This window comes from Podarcis erhardii (genome assembly GCF_964252035.2).
Source record: "Podarcis erhardii genome assembly, chromosome: 9".
Classification (NCBI taxonomy): domain Eukaryota; kingdom Metazoa; phylum Chordata; class Lepidosauria; order Squamata; family Lacertidae; genus Podarcis; species Podarcis erhardii.
Genome location: NC_138512.1, coordinates 9,068,865 through 9,090,765, shown reverse-complemented (window position 1 = coordinate 9,090,765; position 21,901 = coordinate 9,068,865). Strand labels below are relative to the sequence as shown.

The window sequence follows — 21,901 nt, the reverse complement described above, 5'->3', positions numbered from 1 at the left end:
CAGCTATCCCTGGCTTTTGCGGGAGGTGGGGGAAGGGACAAAGCGAGGCTCTCTCACTTCCCCCACCTCCCGCAAAAGCCCCCAAGAGCCGCATATATATTTTTTTCTTGAATCCCCCCCTCCAAAAAAAAAGTAGATGCGCCTTATGGTCAAATGTGACTTATGGAGCGAAAAATACGGTAGCTACTCCTTGGAGGAATTCCAGTCCTTGCATACAGTCTCTCCTCTTGTACATGCTCCATACCAGCCTCCAGAGTCCAGCAGGAGCATGCCTCTGCTGCCATAACAACTGACTCATGTACCATGGGTCATTGCTTCACTGGCTCTTCTTTCACCAGAGCCACTGTTTGCTCCCATTGGCCCTGCACACAAGCACTAACCAAGCCCATTGGCCAACCAGGAAGTTCGGTCTGAATTATCCTTTCTACTGAGCAGCTTATTGGAGCTGCATTACTATCATTTGAAGAGGGCTCTGTGCATATAGCCCCAGATGCTATAAGCATGCACAGTTGGATCTGGGTATCTGTCATTTATCCAGGGCACTCTGCAATAAATGGGATTTACTAGTAAATGTCATCACTGAACATGTTATTTGGTTGAATTTGGAAATTATCCCATCTGGCTAAGTAAATGTCAACATTTACTGGGAGTACAAGTACTTTTCTAGTTACTAGTAGTAAATGACAGAATGTTCTGACATTTCCCCCTCTCCTTGTAAATGCTATGATTTGCTAATAAATGCTAGCTTTTGTCAACCTTTGGACATTCGCTGCAATAGGTATCATAAACATGTGTAATATAATATGGAAAGTTATTTCCTTTGATTCCAAATACTGCAGTGCACATTAAGTACACGCCTAGTTCTGCACACTTACGATTCACTCTACTAATAAAGCTATATTGTAATTGAGTAGAAAGATAAATTATATAGATTTGCAATTGCAGTCTCACACTCAAAAACTGGGGGCAAAATGTCACAATTTTACCAAACATATCAGCCAGGAAATATGGACTGTTCCTAGTAAGAAAGGCCATCTGGAGCCTTAGGAGAAAGAGTGGATCCATTTTGAGATTAAACATGTTTTCTTTTTTTAAAGGAAACTGTTATAGCCAGTTTAAACACACACTCTTTCAGTGTAAGTCAGGGCAGAACAAGCTGTTGCAGAATAAAATGAATGCAATGTACCAGCAGGGCAGAGCCTTTAGTTGCAGTGGGAACAGAGTTTAGGCAGTGATCCTTGGGGTTAGGATAGGTGTTACAAATGCGAATGTCCCTGTTGGAGGCTATATTATTCCAAGACTCCTCCAGTTGACTTATTCAGACCAGTCACATCCAAAGTGTTATGGTGAATGCTGAAGCATGTGGCCATTTCACATGGGAAAAAGGAGTCCAAGCACCCTGGTCCTAAACCATTCAGCATTGTATTATGTGTACGTGTGTTTGTGTATATATGTGTACACAGGTAATTTGCAACTTATGCACATTTAAATTGCATACATTCAGCTTTATGTGCTCAGCAAATTTAGAAAAACAATAAAGTGTGAGCAGAAACAGGGTGGTTGTCCGGAGAAAAAGGACTTTGGCAATCCTACCTGCCATTGAACCCAATGCGTTTTTTCACTATATGCATTTTTTGCTTTACATGCTATCTCCCACATAAGTTGAGAAGCATCTGTATATATGTCTCTCTCTCACACACACACACACAAAATTTATATTCTATTTTTCCTCCCCGTGGAGGAAAATAATGACCCAATACCTTAAACTGTGCCGGGAAATGTACTGGTAACCAATGCACTGGTTACTATGCAGTTTATTTATTTGCCTACCTATCTGTATTCTGCTCTTTAGTATATGTATTTCCAGAGCAGCCTACAAAACACATGGGGGTGGGGATTAAGTGAATGGTCATGTTAAATGCCCTATTCTCATATATACACATGCTTTTCACTAGAACATATATTAATCTATGAGAACACCAACCCTTCCAAAACAAAAAAGACTGTTTCCTCAAAGACAACAGACCTCTGTGTTCAGGAGTCCACAGCACAGATACTAAAACCTGGACAATTTTTAAACTATTGGGACTACTCTGCTCCAAGTGAGAATACATCTATTGAGAAAGAGCAGGTGCTAAAGCAAGCCTGTTCCAAAGGTACAGGTGCACCGGAAAACATCTGGTTATAGCAGGCTAAATCCCATAACATGATGATGTAACTGTTGCATTTGATAACTCTGTAAAGGTAACCCGATTCCTCTACCCGCTTCTCTACCAAAATAAAATGAATGAGACTGTAAACTGTCCATTTACTTTGCCAGCTACAATGCAGATTTACTTTACAAAAAAGTAGGTCTGGTTGATTTCTGCAATTGTTCTGGAGCAGGTATACCATTAGCCTCTTATCTATTCCGTTCTCTTGGCCTATATAAAAAAACAAAGGCAGTGAGCAAGCTTACATCAGTGCCATGGTGAATCTTGAACTACAGACCTTCTGGGAGCAGGAGTTTATCCATTATTCCTGCCTCAGAAATGGACACCCTAGCTCCTAAGCAGCTTAATCCATAAATATTGTTTTAAAAGAAAGAGGTAAGAGCAGCCAGAATTGTTTTGCATTAAATGGAGATATGCCATCAGCTATAATGCTCTATCATTCAGGGGGGAATTGCTCTATCAATTCATCTCCAGTAAAACCCCATATACCATGCAATGAGTTAATTAGCATTGCAGCAAGTTAATTTAAAACTGAAAATGTCAATTAGTATTGGAGAAGGACAACACTGATCCTAAACCTCCACTGACTTGCAGCTATACTCATTCATGAGAATGGCTTCGGGGTTAAACTCCAAGGAACAAGGCATACCTGCTGCCTTGTGGGACATCTTCGGAAAAATAAAAGGATAAGGAGTAAACCCTACACAAATCCTGAGTGGAGTCCCTAACATGGTTGGATAGTGCCTTGTAAGCCTCCTTCTGACAACTTCTGTAGTCAAGCTGGTGCCAAACCTATTGCTCTGCTTTCCTTTGGACCACATCAGTGAGGCCAAGGGGGCGGGGGGCTTGTCATCTCGGCAGCCCAGGGCCTCCACACACACTGCCCAGGCTTGGCCCCAGAGATGTCCCTTCGGTGCTGCTAACACAGCAAAAACAATGCAGAAGGCAGCAGTTACAAGTTACCGGTCTCTGCACAGTAGGTGCACTTGTCTCCCCTCTGATTGGTCACTGAACTTTTCTTTTTTTAAAAAAAAATATATATTATTAACAATTTCAATGTAACAAAATATCAAAACATCTCATATTCATCATCCCCCCCATCAAACCCCCCTCCCTCCCCCACAAGACTTCCTTCAGCTCCTCTCTCTGATTTCTCAACTCATATTGTTCTCTGCATACTGTAAAATTGTATAAATCCTTATATTATCTATCTACTACATTAACAATCAATAGATTTGTGTGTTTATTCAAAACCTGCCAAGGAGTCCAATTCGTTTTGTTGTCTTTTTAAGTAATATGTGAAAAGTTCCCATTCTTCTTTAAAGTCACAGTTGTCCTTATCTCTCAGTTTGTATGTCAGTTTAGCCATTTTTGCATAGTTCATCAATTTCACTGAACTTTTCTGTCCTTGTATAGCTTTCCCTTTCTATCAGCAAGCCTGCAAACCTATGTGTCCTTGCTCTGCTAAGATTCCTGTAACTGACCTTGCCTTAGCTCTCTTTACGCCATTCCTTCAAACTAGCTACCTTGGCCTGATTTTCTTCCTCTGGAAGATCCATTTGTTGCCTAATCCTTAGACGGTTCTGATCCTGCAGTGAAATACGGGACTTTCCAAAATGTGATAGTTGTAGACTTCCGGAGGCGGCGCGAAACAGCGATGGCGGTCCTCTTCGTCGTCTGAAGAGGGGCTCCGCAGAAAAGGGTCGTTCGCTGCGGCATAGCGACGACCCGCTTGAAAAAACCACGGGCAGAGGGAGCCCGTGGCCGTGGGACTCGGCGGGCGCCAGGAACTTCCCCAGAAGTGCGGAAGGGACCCCGTAAGGGGCTCCGGAGCGCGAAAGGGGGAGCGGCGCTGTGAGTTCATCGCTCTTTCTGCGGGAGGCGAAGCCGCGCAGCTGCTGCTGATGAGCGTCGACCTTTCTTCCTGTGAACATCAATTTGGCAAGTAACATACCCGTGAGTAAAGTGAACTACAATTTGGACTTTAAATATCCTTTTTCCGGGTTTGAAAACGGGTGACGAGTAAAAGGAAGTCCGTCTCCCGATACTGCTTACAAGATCAAAAGCAAAAGTACAGAGGAGCGCTGAGGCGCTTAATGGGAACTTTGTAAAGTGGAACTATCGTGCATTTACAGAATTTGCAGTCTTCTTATTTAAAAGACCAAGAGAGACTTTATTTTTGCCTATGGGATTTATATTTGGGACTTTGTTTTAAGAACGCAAGTCGTCGGGCTGTCAGTATGTAACTGAGCTGTCAAACTGCGGACTATAGTAACAAGATTTTAAGTTGCTACATATATTGAAACTTTAAACGTTTGAAATACTGTTGCAATTACCAGTCTGGCTCCTAGTGGCTTTAGCTTAAAAAGTAAAGGACTCTGCGAATCTTCCTTTTTGTCTTGGAATTACAAACTAAAAAAGAGATTACAGAAACTTTAAATGGCGGAAAAACCTTTTCCTTCCCTGAAATTTTAAGATACTCCCCCTAGAGGATTGTGGAGCTATAGAGGCCTGGGAAACATTTTTTGTTTGGAATTTCTGTGGTTTAATTGTGTGTACTCCGGACTTGCTTTCTCATGGAATAAAGGATAACTTGACCTTGAACAAGAGGCAGGTGTGGAATGAGTGGCACAGGGAAAACAAGAGCAGCCAAAGCTAAAGAAAGAGAAAAAGAAAAAGAAAAAGAAAGGAAGCCTGTGCAACTTGTCCAAACAACTTTAGCTCATCATCGCAGATCATCTGTTCCAACCGTCCTGATAGCACAGGAGGTGGAGGCCGAACAGCCTGCTGAAGAGGACATGGCAACAGGAGGATCTGACACAGTTTTGAAACAAATTTTAGAACAACTAGCAATTTTAAATCAAAAAGTGGACAGTCAATCACTAAAAATAGACCAAGCAACAACTACTATTGGCGTACTTTCTGAAAAGGTCTCTCAGAACACACAGGCAATTGAGAATCTACAAGGAGCTACAGCTGAAAATCATAAATTAGCTGTGGAAGCCTATCAAAAAGCGGAGCAAGCAAGTAAAAAAGTTGATGAGATTAAAGGCGAAATCAAGCCTCTGCAAAGACAGGTAGGGGAACAACAGGCCTACCTGTCGATGGTGGAATTGAGAAACAAGGAGAATAACCTCAGGTTGAGAGCTGTCCCAGAATTGGAGGAAGGCAACTTGGAGGGATTTTTGACACTTTTATTCTCCAAATTTTGGGGAATAGAAGAGGATAAAGACTTTAAAATTGTGACTGCATTTAGACTGGGCAGATCGGTGAAGAAAGACAAGTCCAGAGATTGTTTGGTTATTCTGAAATCAAGAGAGGAAAGAGACAAGATACTAGGCCTACATTTCAAAAAATCTCTAGAGATAGAAGGTAAAAAGGCTGAAATTTACAGAGATATACCCAAATTGTTATTGGATCTTAGAGCCTCATACTTAGAACTGGCAAAGTTGTTGAGAAACAACACAATCCCTTATAGGTGGGAGTTCCCGCAAGGACTATCATTTAGCTATAAAGGAAGGAAAACAAGAATCAGAACACCAGAGGACCAGCAGAAGTTTCTTCACGACAACGGGGAAGACCTCCAGAAAGGAGCAGTTGCGTCTTGGCCACCTCCACCACCAGGAACTAAACAGCCTGGAGCTGGACCATCACTGCCACCGCCGGGAACGGGAGATCTAGACACCCCATTGTAAGGCCTACAAATTGACTCAGGATGTCTCTGCAACTTCTTAGTTGGAATATAAATGGCGGAAATTCTCCAGAAAAAAGAAGGAAAGTATTCCATATATTGAAGAAAGATCAATTGGACATTATTTGTCTGCAAGAAACACATGTGACAAGGCTTCATCGGAAAGTGCTAATCAATAAAAGGCTAGGCCAAGAATTTATTTCTTCGGACAGAGTTAAGAAAAGAGGAGTAGTGATCTACGCAAAGGAGAGCCTGTCACCGAAATTTCTATTTAAAGATGAACAAGGCAGAATTTTGGCTATTGAAATTCATACACATGGTGAAAAATTTTTGATATTAGGAATTTATGCGCCAAATGATGGAAAATCGGAATTTTTTAAGAAGCTGCATGAGACTTTACTGGACTATCTGGATTATAACAACATTATCATGTTGGGAGATATGAATGGGGTTGTCTCTGTAAATATGGATAAGTCGCAGAGTGTAAATATAACAAAAGAAGGCAGACTACCTAAAACTTTTTTTGAAATGACAGACAATATGGATTTGATTGATATATGGAGAGTCAAGAACCCCCTAGGAAAAGAAGGAACTTTCTTTTCTGAAGCTCATTTGTCATGGACACGAATCGACCAAATATGGATAACTAAAGGACTGGCACCTAAAACTAGAAAAGTGGAAATCTGCCCAAAAACTTGCTCCGACCATAATGCTTTGAAAATGGAATTGAGACTAAACATAACCGGATCCTTCAGATGGAAAATGAATGACACTTTATTCAGAGATCAGGAGATTGTGAAGAAGGCCCAAAAAACTTTAAAAGATTACTTTGAGATAAATCTGAACACTACGGTGGAAAAAAGAACAATCTGGGACGCAAGTAAAGCGGTGATGAGAGGGTTTCTAATACAACAAAACACTGTAAAGAAAAGACTCTGGAATGAAAAGAAGCAGAAGATATTGGAGAGAATAAGTGAGGGTGAAAGGAAATTAAGATCTAGGCCCAAGTCTAAGGAAGTGCTGAGAGAAGTGAAATTTTTCCAGGCCCAATATATGAAACTGATAAACCAAGAAGTGGAGTGGAAAATTAAACAAATGAGACAAAGATCTTTCGATTCAGCAAATAAATGTGGGAAACTGCTAGCATGGCAGTTGAAAAAAAGACAAAAATTAAATACAGTTACAAATCTAGAGATTGAAGGAAGAATGGTTCAGAAGCCTGAAGAAATTAGGAAATGTTTCCAGAGATATTTCAAAGATCTCTATGCACAAGGGCCGCAGAAAGAATCTGAGATAGATCAATTTATTAAAACTAACGGATTACAAAAAATTCCTCAGGAAATGAGAACAACCCTGAATGTTAAAGTTACACAGCAGGAAATCGAGAGTGCCATACAGAACCTCCAATTAGGCAAATCTCCAGGCCCTGATGGACTTACCTCCAAATATTATAAGGTTTTGAAGGACTATTTGATACAACCCTTGATGGAGGTATGTAACCAGATTATGGAGGGTAAGAAGGCACCAGAAACGTGGAAAGAAGCTTTCATCACATTGATTCCTAAAACAGAAACTGAAAAGACTCAACTTAAGAACTACCGTCCCATCTCACTCCTAAATGTGGATTACAAAATTTTTGCAGACATTTTGGCAAATAGATTTAAAAAGGTATTGAATGAAGTGATTCACAAGGACCAAGCAGGCTTTCTCCCGGGTAGGCATTTGTTTGACAACACGAGAAACATTATTGACATCTTGGAACTCTTACAAACAAATATTAACACTAGAGCGGCGTTAATTTTTATTGATGCGGAGAAAGCCTTTGACAACATTTCTTGGATGTTCATGAAGAAAAATTTGGAAGGGATGGGAGTGGGACGGGGGTTTGAAAATGGTATAGAAGCAATATATTCAGACCAAAAAGCTAAATTGATAGTAAACAATGTGGTGACGGAGGAATTCAATATTGAAAAAGGGACACGACAAGGGTGCCCTCTATCCCCATTATTGTTTATCTCGGTCCTGGAGGTGCTTTTGAATATGATTAGAAGGGACCGGTCAGTTCGGGGCATTGAGGTCGGAGTGAAACAATATAAACTGAAAGCATTTGCAGATGATTTGGTATTAACATTACAGGAGCCAGTTTCTAGCACAAAAAGAGTTTTGGATTTAATATCTGATTATGGTCGGGTGGCGGGATTTAAGTTGAACAAGCAAAAGACTAAGGTCTTAGCTAAGAACCTAACGTCTACAGAAACAGATGAGTTTTTGAAAGAGACAGGATTAAATGTGGTTAAAAAGGTAAAATATTTAGGGGTGTTCTTGACTTCTAAAAACTTGAATTTGTTTAAGGACAACTATGAGAAATGTTGGTCAGAAATCAAAAGGGATTTGGAAACTTGGACAAGACTAAAACTTTCCTTGTTAGGCCGAATAGCAGCTATAAAGATGAATGTTTTGCCGAAAATGTTATTTTTGTTTCAGACCCTGCAGATTGTGGACAAAGTGGTATGCTTCGGAAAGTGGCAGAGGGATATTTCTAAGTTTGTTTGGCAGGGCAAAAAGCCCCGAATTAAGTTTAAAATACTAACAGATGCGAAAGAAAGGGGGGGATTTGCCCTGCCAGACTTGAGGTTATATTATGAATCTGCAGCCTTCTGCTGGCTGAAAGACTGGTTTTTGTTAGAGAACACCGATGTCCTAGATCTGGAAGGGTTTGATAACGCTTTTGGGTGGCATGCGTATTTGTGGTATGACAAGGTTAAAGTTCATAAAATGTTTAAAAACCATATTGTTAGAAGAGCAATCTTTATGGTCTGGACAAAATATAAAGACTTATTGGAGAGTAAAACACCAAGGTGGCTTTCACCGGCAGAGGCCAAGGCACGCAAGAGACTTAACATGGAGGCCTACTGGCCAAAATATTGGGAATTAATAGAAAAAGATGGTGACAATTGGAAGCTGCAGAGTTTTGAAAATGTAAAAAGTAAGGTGCGAGACTGGTTGCATTATGCCCAAATTCGGGAAATTTTCAAAACAGACAAAAAGGTTGGGTTCCAGGTGGAAAAATCGAAATTAGAGACAGAATTGTTAGAACCTAAAGACAAATTACTTTCAAGAATGTATAACTTGCTGCTTAAATGGAATACACAGGATGAGACAGTCAAATCCGCCATGATAAAGTGGGCACAGGATATTGGACATAACATTATGTTTGAGGACTGGGAAAGGTTATGGACCACCGGATTGAAATTCACGGCATGTAGTGCCCTGAAAGAAAATATTATGAAAATGATATACCGGTGGTACATGACCCCAGTCAAGCTTGCTAAGATATATCACCTGTCTGATAATAAATGCTGGAAGTGTAAAGAGGCGGAAGGGACGTTCTTTCATCTCTGGTGGACATGTCCGAAAGTGAAGGCCTTTTGGGAAATGATCTATAATGAGTTAAAAAAGGTATTTAGATATACCTTGCCTAAGAAACCGGAGGCCTTCCTTCTGGGCATTGTAGACCAGAATGTGTTAAAGAAGGATAGAACTTTTTTTATGTATGCTACAACAGCAGCAAGAATTCTCATCGCAAAGTGTTGGAAGACACAAGATTTACCCACACTGGAGGAATGGCAGACGCAGTTGATGGACTATATGGAACTGGCGGAAATGACTGGCAGAATCCGAGACTTGGGAGAAGAAAAAATGGAAGAGGACTGGAAAAAATTTAAGGACTATTTACAAAAATATTATAAGCTGTATGAATGTTAAGAAAATGCACTTTTTAGGAAATATTAGCCCCAGCAATGGTAATTAGGTGAAATCAAAATTAAGGCACAAGAAAAGAGAGGTGAAATTAAGAAAAATCTTTATTGCATTGCGTTTTAATCACAATATATAAGATCATGGTCACAATAACTTTGACTTTGGTAACATGAAATTGAAAGATACAATAACGAACTGAAAGATACAATAAGTAATGAAATAAGATAATAAATAGCTGAAGACTTTGTATTATGAACATTGGGTTATAAATATATTGAAATGGGTAACATGACAAAATGAAAGATACAATAAGTGATGAAATAAGATAACAAAATGCTGAAATTGGTATTATAAATAATGCAGATTCGGGAAGATGTGGGGAAGTCCAAAAGATTCTGTAAAAGAAATATGATTTATGAAACTTTTGTATTTTATTCTTTGTTCTTTTTTATTTTGTAAAATTAATAAAAATATTTAAAAAAAAAAAAAAATGTGATAGTTGTAGGCTTGGGCTTCTGGGAATATAGGTGGCTAGGTAAGTGATACTGAAGTCTGAATTAATTGCTATTCAAAAATGGGCAAGATCCTGCCAGGCTCTTAATTACAGCAGTCTGTGAAATAGTCTATGATGATGAAATCCATTGTGGTTCGAGGACCCGACCCCCGCGAAGTGAAATAAATACACAGGGACACGTGATATAAGGTTAATGGGCTATAAAAGGCCACAACTTTATTGATTACAGCAATGAAAAGGTATTGGCTTAGGCATTGGATCGCGAAACAAGTGGGTTTATTCACCAGAGGTTCATCACCTGTTGATGCTAATCCAACTATAGGCTCACCCCTGATGTCACCGAGGGTCATGCCATGGCCTCCGCCAAGCAGGCTTCGGACGGAATACACGACCGCCAGATTCCTTTAACGGAATACCCCTAAAAATTGAAGGCATAGGCGATGGCCACACCTAGCACTTTGACACACCACAACACATTATTCCAATGCCTAACCTACCCACCAATACCACAAAAAGTTGTGACGATTGCTACGAGGTAGGCGAAAAAACCAAAAAGCCTAATGCCAAATGGAAAAACTCCTACCAGGCCTCCCGGGCAACCAACCTAAGGTCCATAGCAAGGCCAATGACCTAAGCCCTAACTCAAAGGGAGTGGAGGGTGGGTGACTTGCATAGGACAACGAGGAGAAATGAGGCCGGGGAGAGAGGCTGGCACTGCAGCATAAAGGCTGCTGGACACGCCCCCCCCATGGCACCTGGTTGGATGGCCACCTGGGGGGTGTGAGCGCCAGCCAGGTGAGCTGGAGGCAGGGGGCAACACCCCCTGCAGGAGCGGAGTTCGGGCTCCCGCCCACAACCACTCCCCTCTCTTTCAGGGAGGAGAGTCTTTGTCAAATAGTCAATAATGCTACATTACTCTAGTTGACTAATTTGACATTTCCTTTATGTATTGGTAGGGATGCGGGTGGCGCTGTGGGTTAAACCACAGAGCCTAGGGCTTGCCGATCAGAAGGTCGGTGGTTTGAATCCCCGCGACGGGGTGAGCTCCCATTGCTCGGTCCTTGCTCCTGCTAACCTAGCAGTTCGAAAGCACAAAGTGCAAGTAGATAAACAGGTACTGCTCCGGCGGGAAGGTAAACAGTGTTTCCATGTGCTGCTCTGGTTTGCCAGAAGCGGCTTAGTCATGCTGGCCACATGACCTAGAAGCTGTCTGCGGATGAGCACCGGCTCCCTCGGCCAGTAAAGCGAGATGAGCACCACAACCCCAGAGTTGTCCGTGACTGGACCTAACGGTCAGAGGTCCCTTTACCTTATGTATTGGTAATTGTTGCTGAAACAAGCAGCATGTATAGACAGCCTAAACAAGAGCCCCAGTACATACTGGTCTGATGATGCTCTGGGCTGGCAGTTAGCTTTGCTGTCAAACTGGCTGCTGAAGGGGAGAAAGGCTACTCCCTGGGTGCTACCATAGTTGAGAGTTTTTTCGCTTGGGGATAATCAATAAGAAGGCTCTTATAGCCATTACCTCTATTTATTTTGTATTTTCTTTCCAAGCACTTTAACACAAAATGCTTCTAGCGCAGCTCAGGAGAATTAAAAATAATATCTGGCTATCTAGCTATCAAACATGCCTTCTGTGCACAGACTCATGTTTCTCTGCTTTGGGTCCTATTTGGATATCTAATATTAAAGTCAATTAGTAGTGTATCCTCTGTAGAGTTTGCCTCAATATATTTTCTGCTGCCGAGTTGCTGTGGTGATGACATACTTAGTTATACAGCCCCTTTGCAAGAACCACATAGGGGTCCTATTTCAAACCATATTGTTTGAAATGAACTAAATCTACCACCAGTACCAAATACCACAAATGGTGCTATCATCTGAACTGACAATTTACCATGGTGAACATAACTGTAAGATAATAAACCTGTGACTCACATTGGACTACTCTATCAGAAAGTTGTAGGAGGCATAATTGTACTACAAATTTATATGTTATACCAGATTTGCTATCCTGATTCTTCTCTCTTCGTTCACACCCTCCCCAAAGAATCCTAGTTTACAGTGATGAGAACTGTCTCGAATCCCTAGTTCCCCTCCCAGACCCCAGGGTACCCTAGAGGTATGAGATATATTCAGGCATTCAGTGCATGTGGTGAGGAATTTCAGAAGGGAAGAGCTGGACCATGCCTGCAAACACAATCTCTCCCCATTCTCACGTTGGGGGAACACCTGCAGAGGGCAGCCTGCTCCAAACATATAGGCTCCCTTTGTGATGTGGGAGTGTGAAAATCCAATATGCATAGAAGATACCTGCTTCTATAGATCCACCCCCCCCCATGGGTAGTAGGAGTGGGTGGCAAGTCTAATAGGAATATGATGGTAGGAAATAACCAGCTGACATGTCTCTCTCCCCCTCCTCGCCCTCCTGTACACATTTAGACTTACACGGCAAAAATTCCTCAACAGGTCTATGGAATAGTTATAAAGCCTGCTTTAAGTTTGTAGTATAGATGCACCCATAGTGGAGGCCTTGTCTATGAAAACATTGCTAAAGGGACATGCTGACAGAATACTGCCTTTGAGTGTTCTATATAGAGATATATACACATACTTTTAAGTGAGCTCTTCAGGTTTGCAAGCATGGGCCCCAAAAGGCTGGTGGCTCCTGCTTTAAAAAAAGACATAGCCAAATGTGTAGTTACAAACCTGTATATAAGGTCCATTTACTAGAATGAGGAGGTAGATAGCAGGGAAGGATAGCAGCGCTTCAACTCCTCCACAGCATGTGAAATAACAGCAAGCACACTACCTGGTTAATTTAGTATTCAGGCTTGTGCACCAGAAAGGAAATGTACCTTCCCCCTTCCACCAAGGTAGAGATGTAACTTTTAGAGACTTGAATGGGAAAGAAGAGATTGAAATAGGGACTGAAATAGTAAGGGTAGCAATTCTCATAACAAAACTTTTTTAAAAACTTCCATAATCTCCTCCAGAGTAGGTAAAGGTACCAAAAATGGGGCTGTTTTTGGTTAAAAAAAGAAATAATTGGCCAATTAATGCTAACAAATAGCAGAAAAACTGGTTCAGTCCTAGGTTTTACTGAGTAGCTAGCAAATGTGGTAACTGATATTCCTCTTGGGATTAGATCTTGTGATCATCTCGCTGCCCTTTTTAATTCATATAGTTTAATATTTATATAACATCACTAGATGTAGTATAGAATGATCATGAAGAATCTATGAGACACAAAATCAACTAACCTACCAGTACTTGCAACGTGCAAAGCTATTCTTGTTCATCAAATCATCTTTAAAGGAAGAATGGGTTGCAATGCAATACTGAGACAAAGGTCAGTAGATTACTAAGGCTGAAATCCCATATATCGGGAATAAGGCACATCCCATTGTAAACCGTGGTGTTTTCTTCCAAGTCAGGCTACAGGATTACTGTATGTGCCTCAAACAGCTTTCCACAGTTTGTTGTTTCTCTGTTTCTGAAATAAGCCATCTTCATTTGTTTTATGTTGCAATGTTCTACACTTATCATGTTCCCTGTAATAGGCAGCTAGTATCTGGCTGCTGCTAATCCCCTGCTATAACCAAAGTATAGTTTGAAGGTTGGGGGAGAGAAAAGCCATGATAGATAGATAGATAGATAGATAGATAGATAGATAGATAGATAGATAGATAGATATTACTAGCATGCATCTGGAGCAGTGACAAGCCATGGTTCCTGCGACAGGTAGATGGACCTCGAGAGCAAAGGGGGAAACACTTGTCAGGTAAGTAAACAGGAAAATGTAATTTGTACTTGTCAAGGAATAATCCCAGGAGAGTCAACCACTGATGTATGCAAACTAAAAACAAGAGTATTTAATCTTATTAGGCAGTTTGATTGAACATCTTGTGTCTTTGTGTTGCCTTTTCTCTAGCCTAACATAGTAGTCATAAACAGTCTTTACAACATCTGCCTGGTAAGGGTTTTAAGCAAGATCTTGAGTAGCCTCTTCAAATGAACAAGTTAGAAATTGGGTTGTAAGAGGATCTCTTATAACACTTGACCCCCTAACATGCTGTTATGAGTACTAGAAGAAACTAAAATTGATTAAGTTGGTGGTTCCTGGAAGGAATATCTATCCCTGTATATTTCATTGAAAACTGACGATGTGGCTTAAAACACAGCAAGGTCATTCTTTTTCTCAATTCAGATCAAAACTGGTTTGAGGAAAACTGCATCAAAACACTGTGTTTCCGAAGAAACAAAAGAATAGATATGGATTGCACACCTCTTCCCAAATACTACCACATGGAAGTATTCTACTATGGATCTTCGGTACATTGTTGCAAAGCAGGAATACTTGCTTCCAAATCCTGGAGGAATAAGAAGCTCAACTTTTAGAAAAAGTTTAGTGGCCTAAATGTAAGTGGAGAAGACCTGCATAATGTGTAGGTATCACAGCAAATCCTGTTTCCCTCATTGCAATCTAATGGCCATTAATGCCTAGCTCGTTGGATAATGTTTTCTCCATGAAGGGGTGGGGTGGTGCTTGCTGAATTTCTGCCTACATCCAGCTGTTAAAGATACTTTGCAAACAACACGGTTAACCTTACTATTGACTATGAATTGAATCACTACAGCAGAGCTAACATATATTGGGATAAATATTATGAGCCATGGCCATTTCTAAAACATTTGTTTGAAGGAAGAGGGGCTTGTGGTACTCAGGGGAACTGTGATGTGCTGCAGCCACTTGCAGCAAAGCCCAGAGCCACTCTGAGAAAATGAAGACGGTGGGTGTTTGTAGTCTCACCCAGCACTTTACTGATCAGGGCCGGACTGCGTACTTACAGTCTAGTAAAACAGCACTCATTTCCACTTTGCTCAAGGAGTGTCTGATTCCTTATGTCCTACCTTGATCACCAAGACCCCCTTATGGGGGACTTTTGGCAGTTCTCAAAGTCCCTGAGATTTGGCTGGCCATCACTAAGGACCAAGGCTATAGTGTGGCAGACCCTACCCTATGGAACTCCTTATTTGCAGTTCAGCGGGAACCATTCCTCCCTTTAGTCACATGCCTCTTGACGACTGTCTTGCTCAGACAGGCCTTTGTAACATGAATTTCTTTTTAATCCAATCACTATTTGATGCTTCAAATAATGTTTTAATGTTGTTTTATGTATCTTTGTTTTTGTTGCTAAATATTGTATAACAGCTTGTTATGTTTTTTAATGAAAGTGCTCTTTATAAATTTGTAAATAAAAAGGCAGGTAGGGATGTTCATTTCTGCTGTTACCACTGCCACTACTTAACAAGCTTATGTGAGCATGGAATGGCATTAGGACTGCACTGAGGGTGGGGACTAGAGGGCATCTTGCCCAGGGTGATGGCATTGATCTGCACAGTCTGTTGAGAATTGAATTTTCAACTCGCTTCTATTATTTACAGTGGTGCCTCGCAAGACGAAAATAATCCATTCCGCGAGTCTCTTCGTCTTGCAGTTTTTTCGTCTTGTGAAGCATCCCTATTAGCGGCTTAGCGCTATTAGCAGCTTAGCGGCTATTAGCAGCTTAGAAAAAGGGGGGGAGCGAAAAAAGTCGCAAGACTCGCAAGACGTTTTCGTCTTGCGAAGCAAGCCCATAGGGAAATTCGTCTTGCAAAGCGCCTCGAAAAACGGAAAACCCTTTCGTCTAGCGGGTTTTTCGTCTTGCGAGGCATTCGTCTTGCAGGGCACCACTGTATTTCATTTGAAACCTCTACTAAGTATTTTTTTGTAATATGAACTGAAATAACTGCATTGCAAACTTTTGTTTCACAGATGCTTATGGCAAAAGCGTACTCTGGCAATTCTCCCCTGGTCGGTCCCTGCTGACCTCCCATAACTTAACTGAGGATGTTGATTAGGAAGAGGATCTTGTGTCCTTGATTGTAGCTGGCTGGAACTGATAACTACTCCACAGCATATGTCAGGTGTTTGTTGTGATCAACTGTCCAATAAGATAATGTAGAAAATCACAGTCACATGTGACGCACCTTATTTTTGTGATTGTCGTTTTTTAATTGTTGTAACCTTAGGGTAAAAGGTGGGTAATAATTTACTACTATGAGTGATAGTAGAATGCTTTGGTTTAAGGGAAGGATTGGTGAACATCCTTCCTAGAGAGGCATAAGTATGTGTGGACAGAATGTTGTATTGGCCTCCAAACTACACTTTCCTACCACAGTGTCTGTTAATGAACCGCTGTTACACATCACAAAAGATTCTGGGACATGTTCTTAGGTGTGCACTCACTTCACATTTCACACACATCACCATGAAAATACCCCCTAGAAGTCGGAATGTTCCCCTTTTGTCAGTACACTGCAATGAAGATCATTAGTGCATATATAAGTTATGTTTCATGGCCCTCACTGAGATGATTTTAAGGACCCCCTTCTGCCTTCAAGTGTCCCTTGGAATGCTGTTTGAAAACTATAGGCAACTCCTACAGCTGTGGAAAAAAAAGATTAAGGGTACTTCTCGTTTATAATGCATTTGCAATGAATCCACATTTTCCAAGCAACTTACCATAAATCGGGGGGGGGGGGGTGGATAGCCATGAAGCGCCTAGTTTCATTAGTTTTGTATTGCTCCTTTCCCCTTCCTACTGATTTGTCCTTTATGGTGTGCTGTTAATTTTCCCGTAGCTTTGGTTTTATATATATATATGTTTCTTACAAAATTGTACATGCATAAAAAATGATGCGTGACATGAGTAAGAAAAAGCAAGTCACTGGGGAGATGAGCAAAATACTAGCACTTTGGGTACAAATTCGTGGGCAGCAAATTCGTGTTGATCAACTGGTTTGTTTTATTTCTACACCACTTAATGTTATGGTGATATCGTGGTAGATTGGTTTGTGCGTGTGAAAAATCCTACCCAGACCCCGTGATCATCATCTGAGCCCCTTCTTGTGTGCCTCCTCCACAAGAGGACTGGAGGGTGGCAACACAGGAATTGGTCTTTTCTGCAGTTCCCCATTTTTGGATTCCTCTTCCCAGGAAGGCTCACCTGGTGGCTTCACTACATATACTTCAGGCACCAGGCGAAAACCTTTTACTTCTCCCAGGCCTTTGGCTATTCAATCTATGGCCTTTAAAAATTTGTGGGAGGGTTGGGGGTCATTGGTTTGTGTTTTAATTTGGCTTTTATTATGTAATTTGCGTTTTTATCTGGTATTTTTATGCGGTGAGCCTTGTTTTTATAGATGCTGGAAGCCGCCCAGAGTAGCTGGGGAAACCCAGCCAGATGGGTGAGGTATAAATAATAAAAATATTATTGTTGCTGTTATTGTTGTCATTATTATTATTATTATTATTATTATTTACCGCTGGGATGCACAGATGAAGGGCAGTATACAAATGTAATAATTTGAGGAGCAGCAAACAGCAACCAGATTTATACAGTTCGCGAAGCTGACAAGGCTCGCGAACCTCTAGGCCCGCCCATCTCGCAGCGGCTACAGGCAGGAGGCCCGCCCTTTGGCGCAAGGGCTTCTGGGGTTTGTAGTCCGCAGGGAGGAGGCCCGCCCTTCTGTTTAACGGCTTTCCACACAGCGCATTACCGGCCCGGCACCCGCTCGCCCGCCGCTGGCAGTACGGAACGGCTGTACCTCCTTCCTCTCTCCGATACTCTCCGCTCGGGCGCTTTGCTTCTCCCCGTTCTCCTCTTCGTTCTCGCGGGTTCAGAAACCTGAGCGGGGAAAAGAGACAGCCGCGAGCGAAGGAGCCTGAGGAGAATGTGAGGGGAGCGCGAGAGAGTAGGCGGGGCGAGCGTATGCAAATGAGCGGGGCGTGCCGCGTCGGGCGCCCCTCCCGCTCGCGCGGGCTCCCTCCCTCCCGTATGCAAATGAGCGGGCGTGAGGTCAGAGGCAGACGGGAAAGGGAAGAGGCAGAATGGCCGCCGCGGCTCCCGCTCCTGGCGCCTCGCAGTGCCGGAGCCCCCGCTGCACGGCGGAGCGCAGGGGAGTCCGCCGCGAACTCGACTCCTGGCGGCACCGGCTCATGCACTGTGTGGGTAAGGAAGGCGGAGGGGAAAGGGGCTGAGGGAGGGGGGCGGGGGGGTGTGGTGTGCGCGGGGCGGGGGGTCGGCCGGTGGAGAGGAGCCGCCGCCGTGAGGGAAGCGCCGAATGCCGGCCGCCGACTCCCCCTCAGGGAAAGGCCTGGAGGGGCGGGGTGGGGCACTTGCCCGCCGATTTGGGCTCCGCCGCGCCGAGGAGGGTGGATGAGCGGCGGCTCCTTTTGTCCCGGGTTCCCTCCTCAGAGGGTCCGTCCCTGTGCGCGCCCGCCCCTTTAAGAGGGGAAGCCGCTCGTGCGTTGACGGTTGGGATTTGAAGTTTCCCCCTCCCTCCCTCGCTCGCTCTCTCGCTCGCGCTGGCCTGCGCCCGCCAGCCTCCCTCCCTCCCTCCCGGGGTTGTCATAACAACGGCAGTTCTCGCTCCTTTCTCCCCCTCCTCCTCCTCCTCCTCCTCTCCCCCATCCCCGGCTATCCTGTGTCCAGGGCGGCTTATAGGGTCGGGTCGGACACCGTTGTTGTTCTTCTCTCTCTCCCTCTCCGCTCTTGGAAAACTTTTCGACAGCTCCGTTGGCTGCAAAAACCACGTATTAGCTAAAACAAAATAAAAAAAATTCCTTCCAATAGCACCTTAACGACCAACTAAGTTAGTTCTAGGTATGAGCTTTCGTGTGCATGCACACTTCTTCAGATACACACGTATTAGCTGTGGATTTGGTGGCCGGGTGTGTGTGTGCATGCGTGCACATGTGTGCACATAGAGATTTTCGTGTAGCGTGGGTTAGTGGCGCGACTCTCGATTTCTCGCTCCTTAGGTTTGCTTTTTCCTGCAGACCTTGATCCAGGTGTTGGCCTTATCCCTTTCGGGTGGAACTGTTAAACATAAGATGAGCAGATCGTACCCAAGGGGAAGTTGTACAAGCACTATCAAAATGTGCAGCTCCCGTTTCTTGCAGGGACATTTCCAAGTGGGTCGTGCCCCATGTTAGAGATGGGGAATGAGGAAGGAAATGCCATTTGATTTTTATACAGTACAGTAGTTCCAGTAGCAAAGTGACTTGGGTTGGTCCTTCCTCTGCCTAGTGCTGTTAAATGAAGATCTTTGGATATGATTGTTGAACTACCTCCAGATAGCATTTTTGTTCAGAACTGTGTCTTCCAGTCTTAGGCTTCAAGAAGGCATTTTCTCTCTGACAGTGTGGGGCATCTAGGTTGGCATCATTTAAATTTACATGAAGCACATTGTCTTGCAATCATCAGTTGAATCTCTTGAAGTCAGTAGTATGCTGGCTTCTGTTCATTATGTGGCTAAGAATAAAATGAAAGTGGTCTTGGAGCAGTGTTGGAAACTCAAGATATATAAGCTAGGTGCAAAATGGCTCCCTAACCAAAGGTTACAGTCGCCAAAACAGAAAGTCTGGTTGCCATTTTCGTGCAAGATGCTCTAAAGACTTACTTGTCAAATGATGGACTGACTGATTGATTGATTCTCAGTTAAACATCTGGCTAGTTCAGATGATAACCTTCAGCTAGGTTAAGAGCTTTGAGAGCTTAAGAAAAGTCACAGTCATATACATACATACACATACACACTCACATACATTGGCCTATTTCAACCTCTTATTCTTAATGTTGACTGCTCCTGCTCAGGCTGCACAGGAAAAGCATTTTGGTTTCAGAAATTCATTCCAATTGTGCAGCTAAAATGTAACAGAATTCTACAGGATGTGGTTTTAGTGTGTGAAAACAGTCAGGATCCAATGATCCCCAGCCATCCACCTCCAGATGGCAGAGATTGTCAGGTGCCCTCCTGGCACTCAGGCATCTTCACTTGGTCTCAAGTGGCTGAAAGCCTGCCCCCTGGCTAATTTCAAACACTGGTGTGGAGAGATACTGATGTATGAATTATGTTTGGATAGCATTAAACTGAAGGATTGCTTTTTATTATTTGGGGCCTCTGTCAAATGGACTTTAGCCATTCTGTTAGCTTTATGCAGTGTTTGAGTTTGGTGTTTTAATTTGTTGGAAGCCGCCCAGATGGGTGGCGTATAAATAATAAAATATTATTACTATTACTATTATTAGTATAGAGTTGCATAAGCAGCTGAGAACTTGCAAGTTCTGGCACCTCATTATTCCGTACACTGCATTGCTGCTTGCAGATCGAAAGCTCTTTCACTCAGATAAGAAAAATGATGGGGAAGCAAAAATAAAGTACAGTATGGGCATTCATATGATCTAGTTCAGGGGGTGGTTTCATATTCAAATGTACTATTGAAAGTGGGGGACTTTAATTGTCTATAGAGCCTACTTAAAAATGGTAGAAGCGCAGCCTTCAGGTTGCCCCCCCCCCCCTGTAATGTATTGGCAATACAATTTTATAGTTGGGCATCTTTCCTCCCCCCCCCCCCTTTAGCCCTAGAAATTGCATAGTATTGCTAGTTTACAAAAATGTGGAGAATTCAGAAGCAGTGCATATTGTTTGTAAAGCAATTGCTATGTCTTGATTAAGAACAGAAGAGCCTGCTGGATAAGGCCAGTGGAATCCTGTTCTCATTGTAGCTGAATAAATGCCTGCGGGAAACCTGGAAGCAAGACCTAAGCACAAAAGTTCTCTCCCCTTCTATGGTTTCCACCAATGGTATTCAGAAGGATTATTGCCTCTGAGTCCATGGAGAACGATCATAGCCATCATGGCTAATAGTCCTCTCCTCAATGGCTCATGACTCACATGTTGGCTATTTTTACCTGACAAACATTTCTCCCTCCTCCACACTTTCATTCAATATTTTTGGAAGCGCAGAATCAATATTTTAGTATCCAGCTACTGTGTTGCCCAACTGCCATATGTATTTGAAAGATAACATGGACAAGATCCTGGTGAATCATTAGAACCATTACATCATCTTTCATGTAGTATTGGGTACCTCGGTTGTGAAATTAATGGAACAAGTAATTTGGAATATGTCTCTTGCAGGACCAGTCAGTAATATGCACAAAAAATCAAATTCTTGGATTTGGCCTTCAGAATTTATGTTGCAGGAAGTTATGAGAGCAGAAAACTTGAATTCAGAAAGAAGTAAAGTTCACTGTGTGTTACATAAATTTGAACAGTTAATGATGTGCAATTGGGGATGGTGTTCTGAAATTTTCTTACTGTTAGAAAACTGGTTCCAGGTATGGTTGGGTGATATCTGGATTTCAACTTGACGATATATCACCAGCAAAATATCACGATATCTTGATATATCACTATATATATCTGCTGTGGTGGAGGGCCTTGCTGGGCCTCCCTGCAGGGGCAGAGGGTCCCCCCGTACCTCCCCCCAGCGGTGGAGGGTGTGGCACTCTTCCCTGTGGCGGCAGAGGGTACCGCGGGGCCCTCCTCCACCGTGGGGAGGTCTGGCGGGGCCCTCTGCCACCACAGATATATATATCAAGATATTGTGATGTTTAGCTGGTGATATATAATGATATTAAAAACCAGATATCGCCCAGCCCTAGTTTGGTGTGTTCTCTGTATGACCTGTTTTGCTGTGGCGGGTTCCAACCCTCCAAATACCACAAATTGCAAAAAGAACCAAATAAATTCTCTGTGTAAAGTTGTTCACAAGTTTATAAAGATACAGGTTTTGCCAAACTACTCCCTCTAATTGAGTAAAAGAGGTTT

The 21,901-nt window shown here is 42.6% G+C and overlaps 1 protein-coding gene and 2 long non-coding RNA genes across 9 annotated transcripts in view; 2 read left to right on the top strand and 1 right to left on the bottom strand.

Moving 5' to 3' along the window:
• The window catches only part of LOC309350031, a 66,522-nt gene extending 48,536 nt beyond the window's left edge, over positions 1 to 17,986 (bottom strand). The window contains exon 1 of the long non-coding RNA XR_014160271.1: positions 17,831 to 17,986. This is a non-coding gene — a long non-coding RNA (uncharacterized lncRNA). The remainder of the gene's footprint in view (positions 1 to 17,830) is intronic.
• The window catches only part of LOC309350001, a 240,408-nt gene that overhangs the window by 162,528 nt on the left and 55,979 nt on the right, over positions 1 to 21,901 (top strand). The gene's annotated exons all lie outside the window — the stretch shown is intronic.
• LCORL (ligand dependent nuclear receptor corepressor like) overlaps positions 18,010 to 21,901 on the top strand; it is a 60,652-nt gene continuing 56,760 nt past the window's right edge. For 2 of the 7 annotated variants that reach the window (XM_081876183.1, XM_081876182.1), the window contains exon 1: positions 18,032 to 18,234. In XM_081876183.1, coding sequence (XP_081732309.1) covers positions 18,114 to 18,234 — 121 coding nt within the window. In that variant the 5' untranslated portion in view covers positions 18,032 to 18,113. Of the gene's footprint in view, positions 18,235 to 21,901 lie in introns of all 7 variants that reach the window. The other 5 variants (XM_081876181.1, XM_081876180.1, XR_014160223.1 and 2 more) reach the window with 4 other exon arrangements.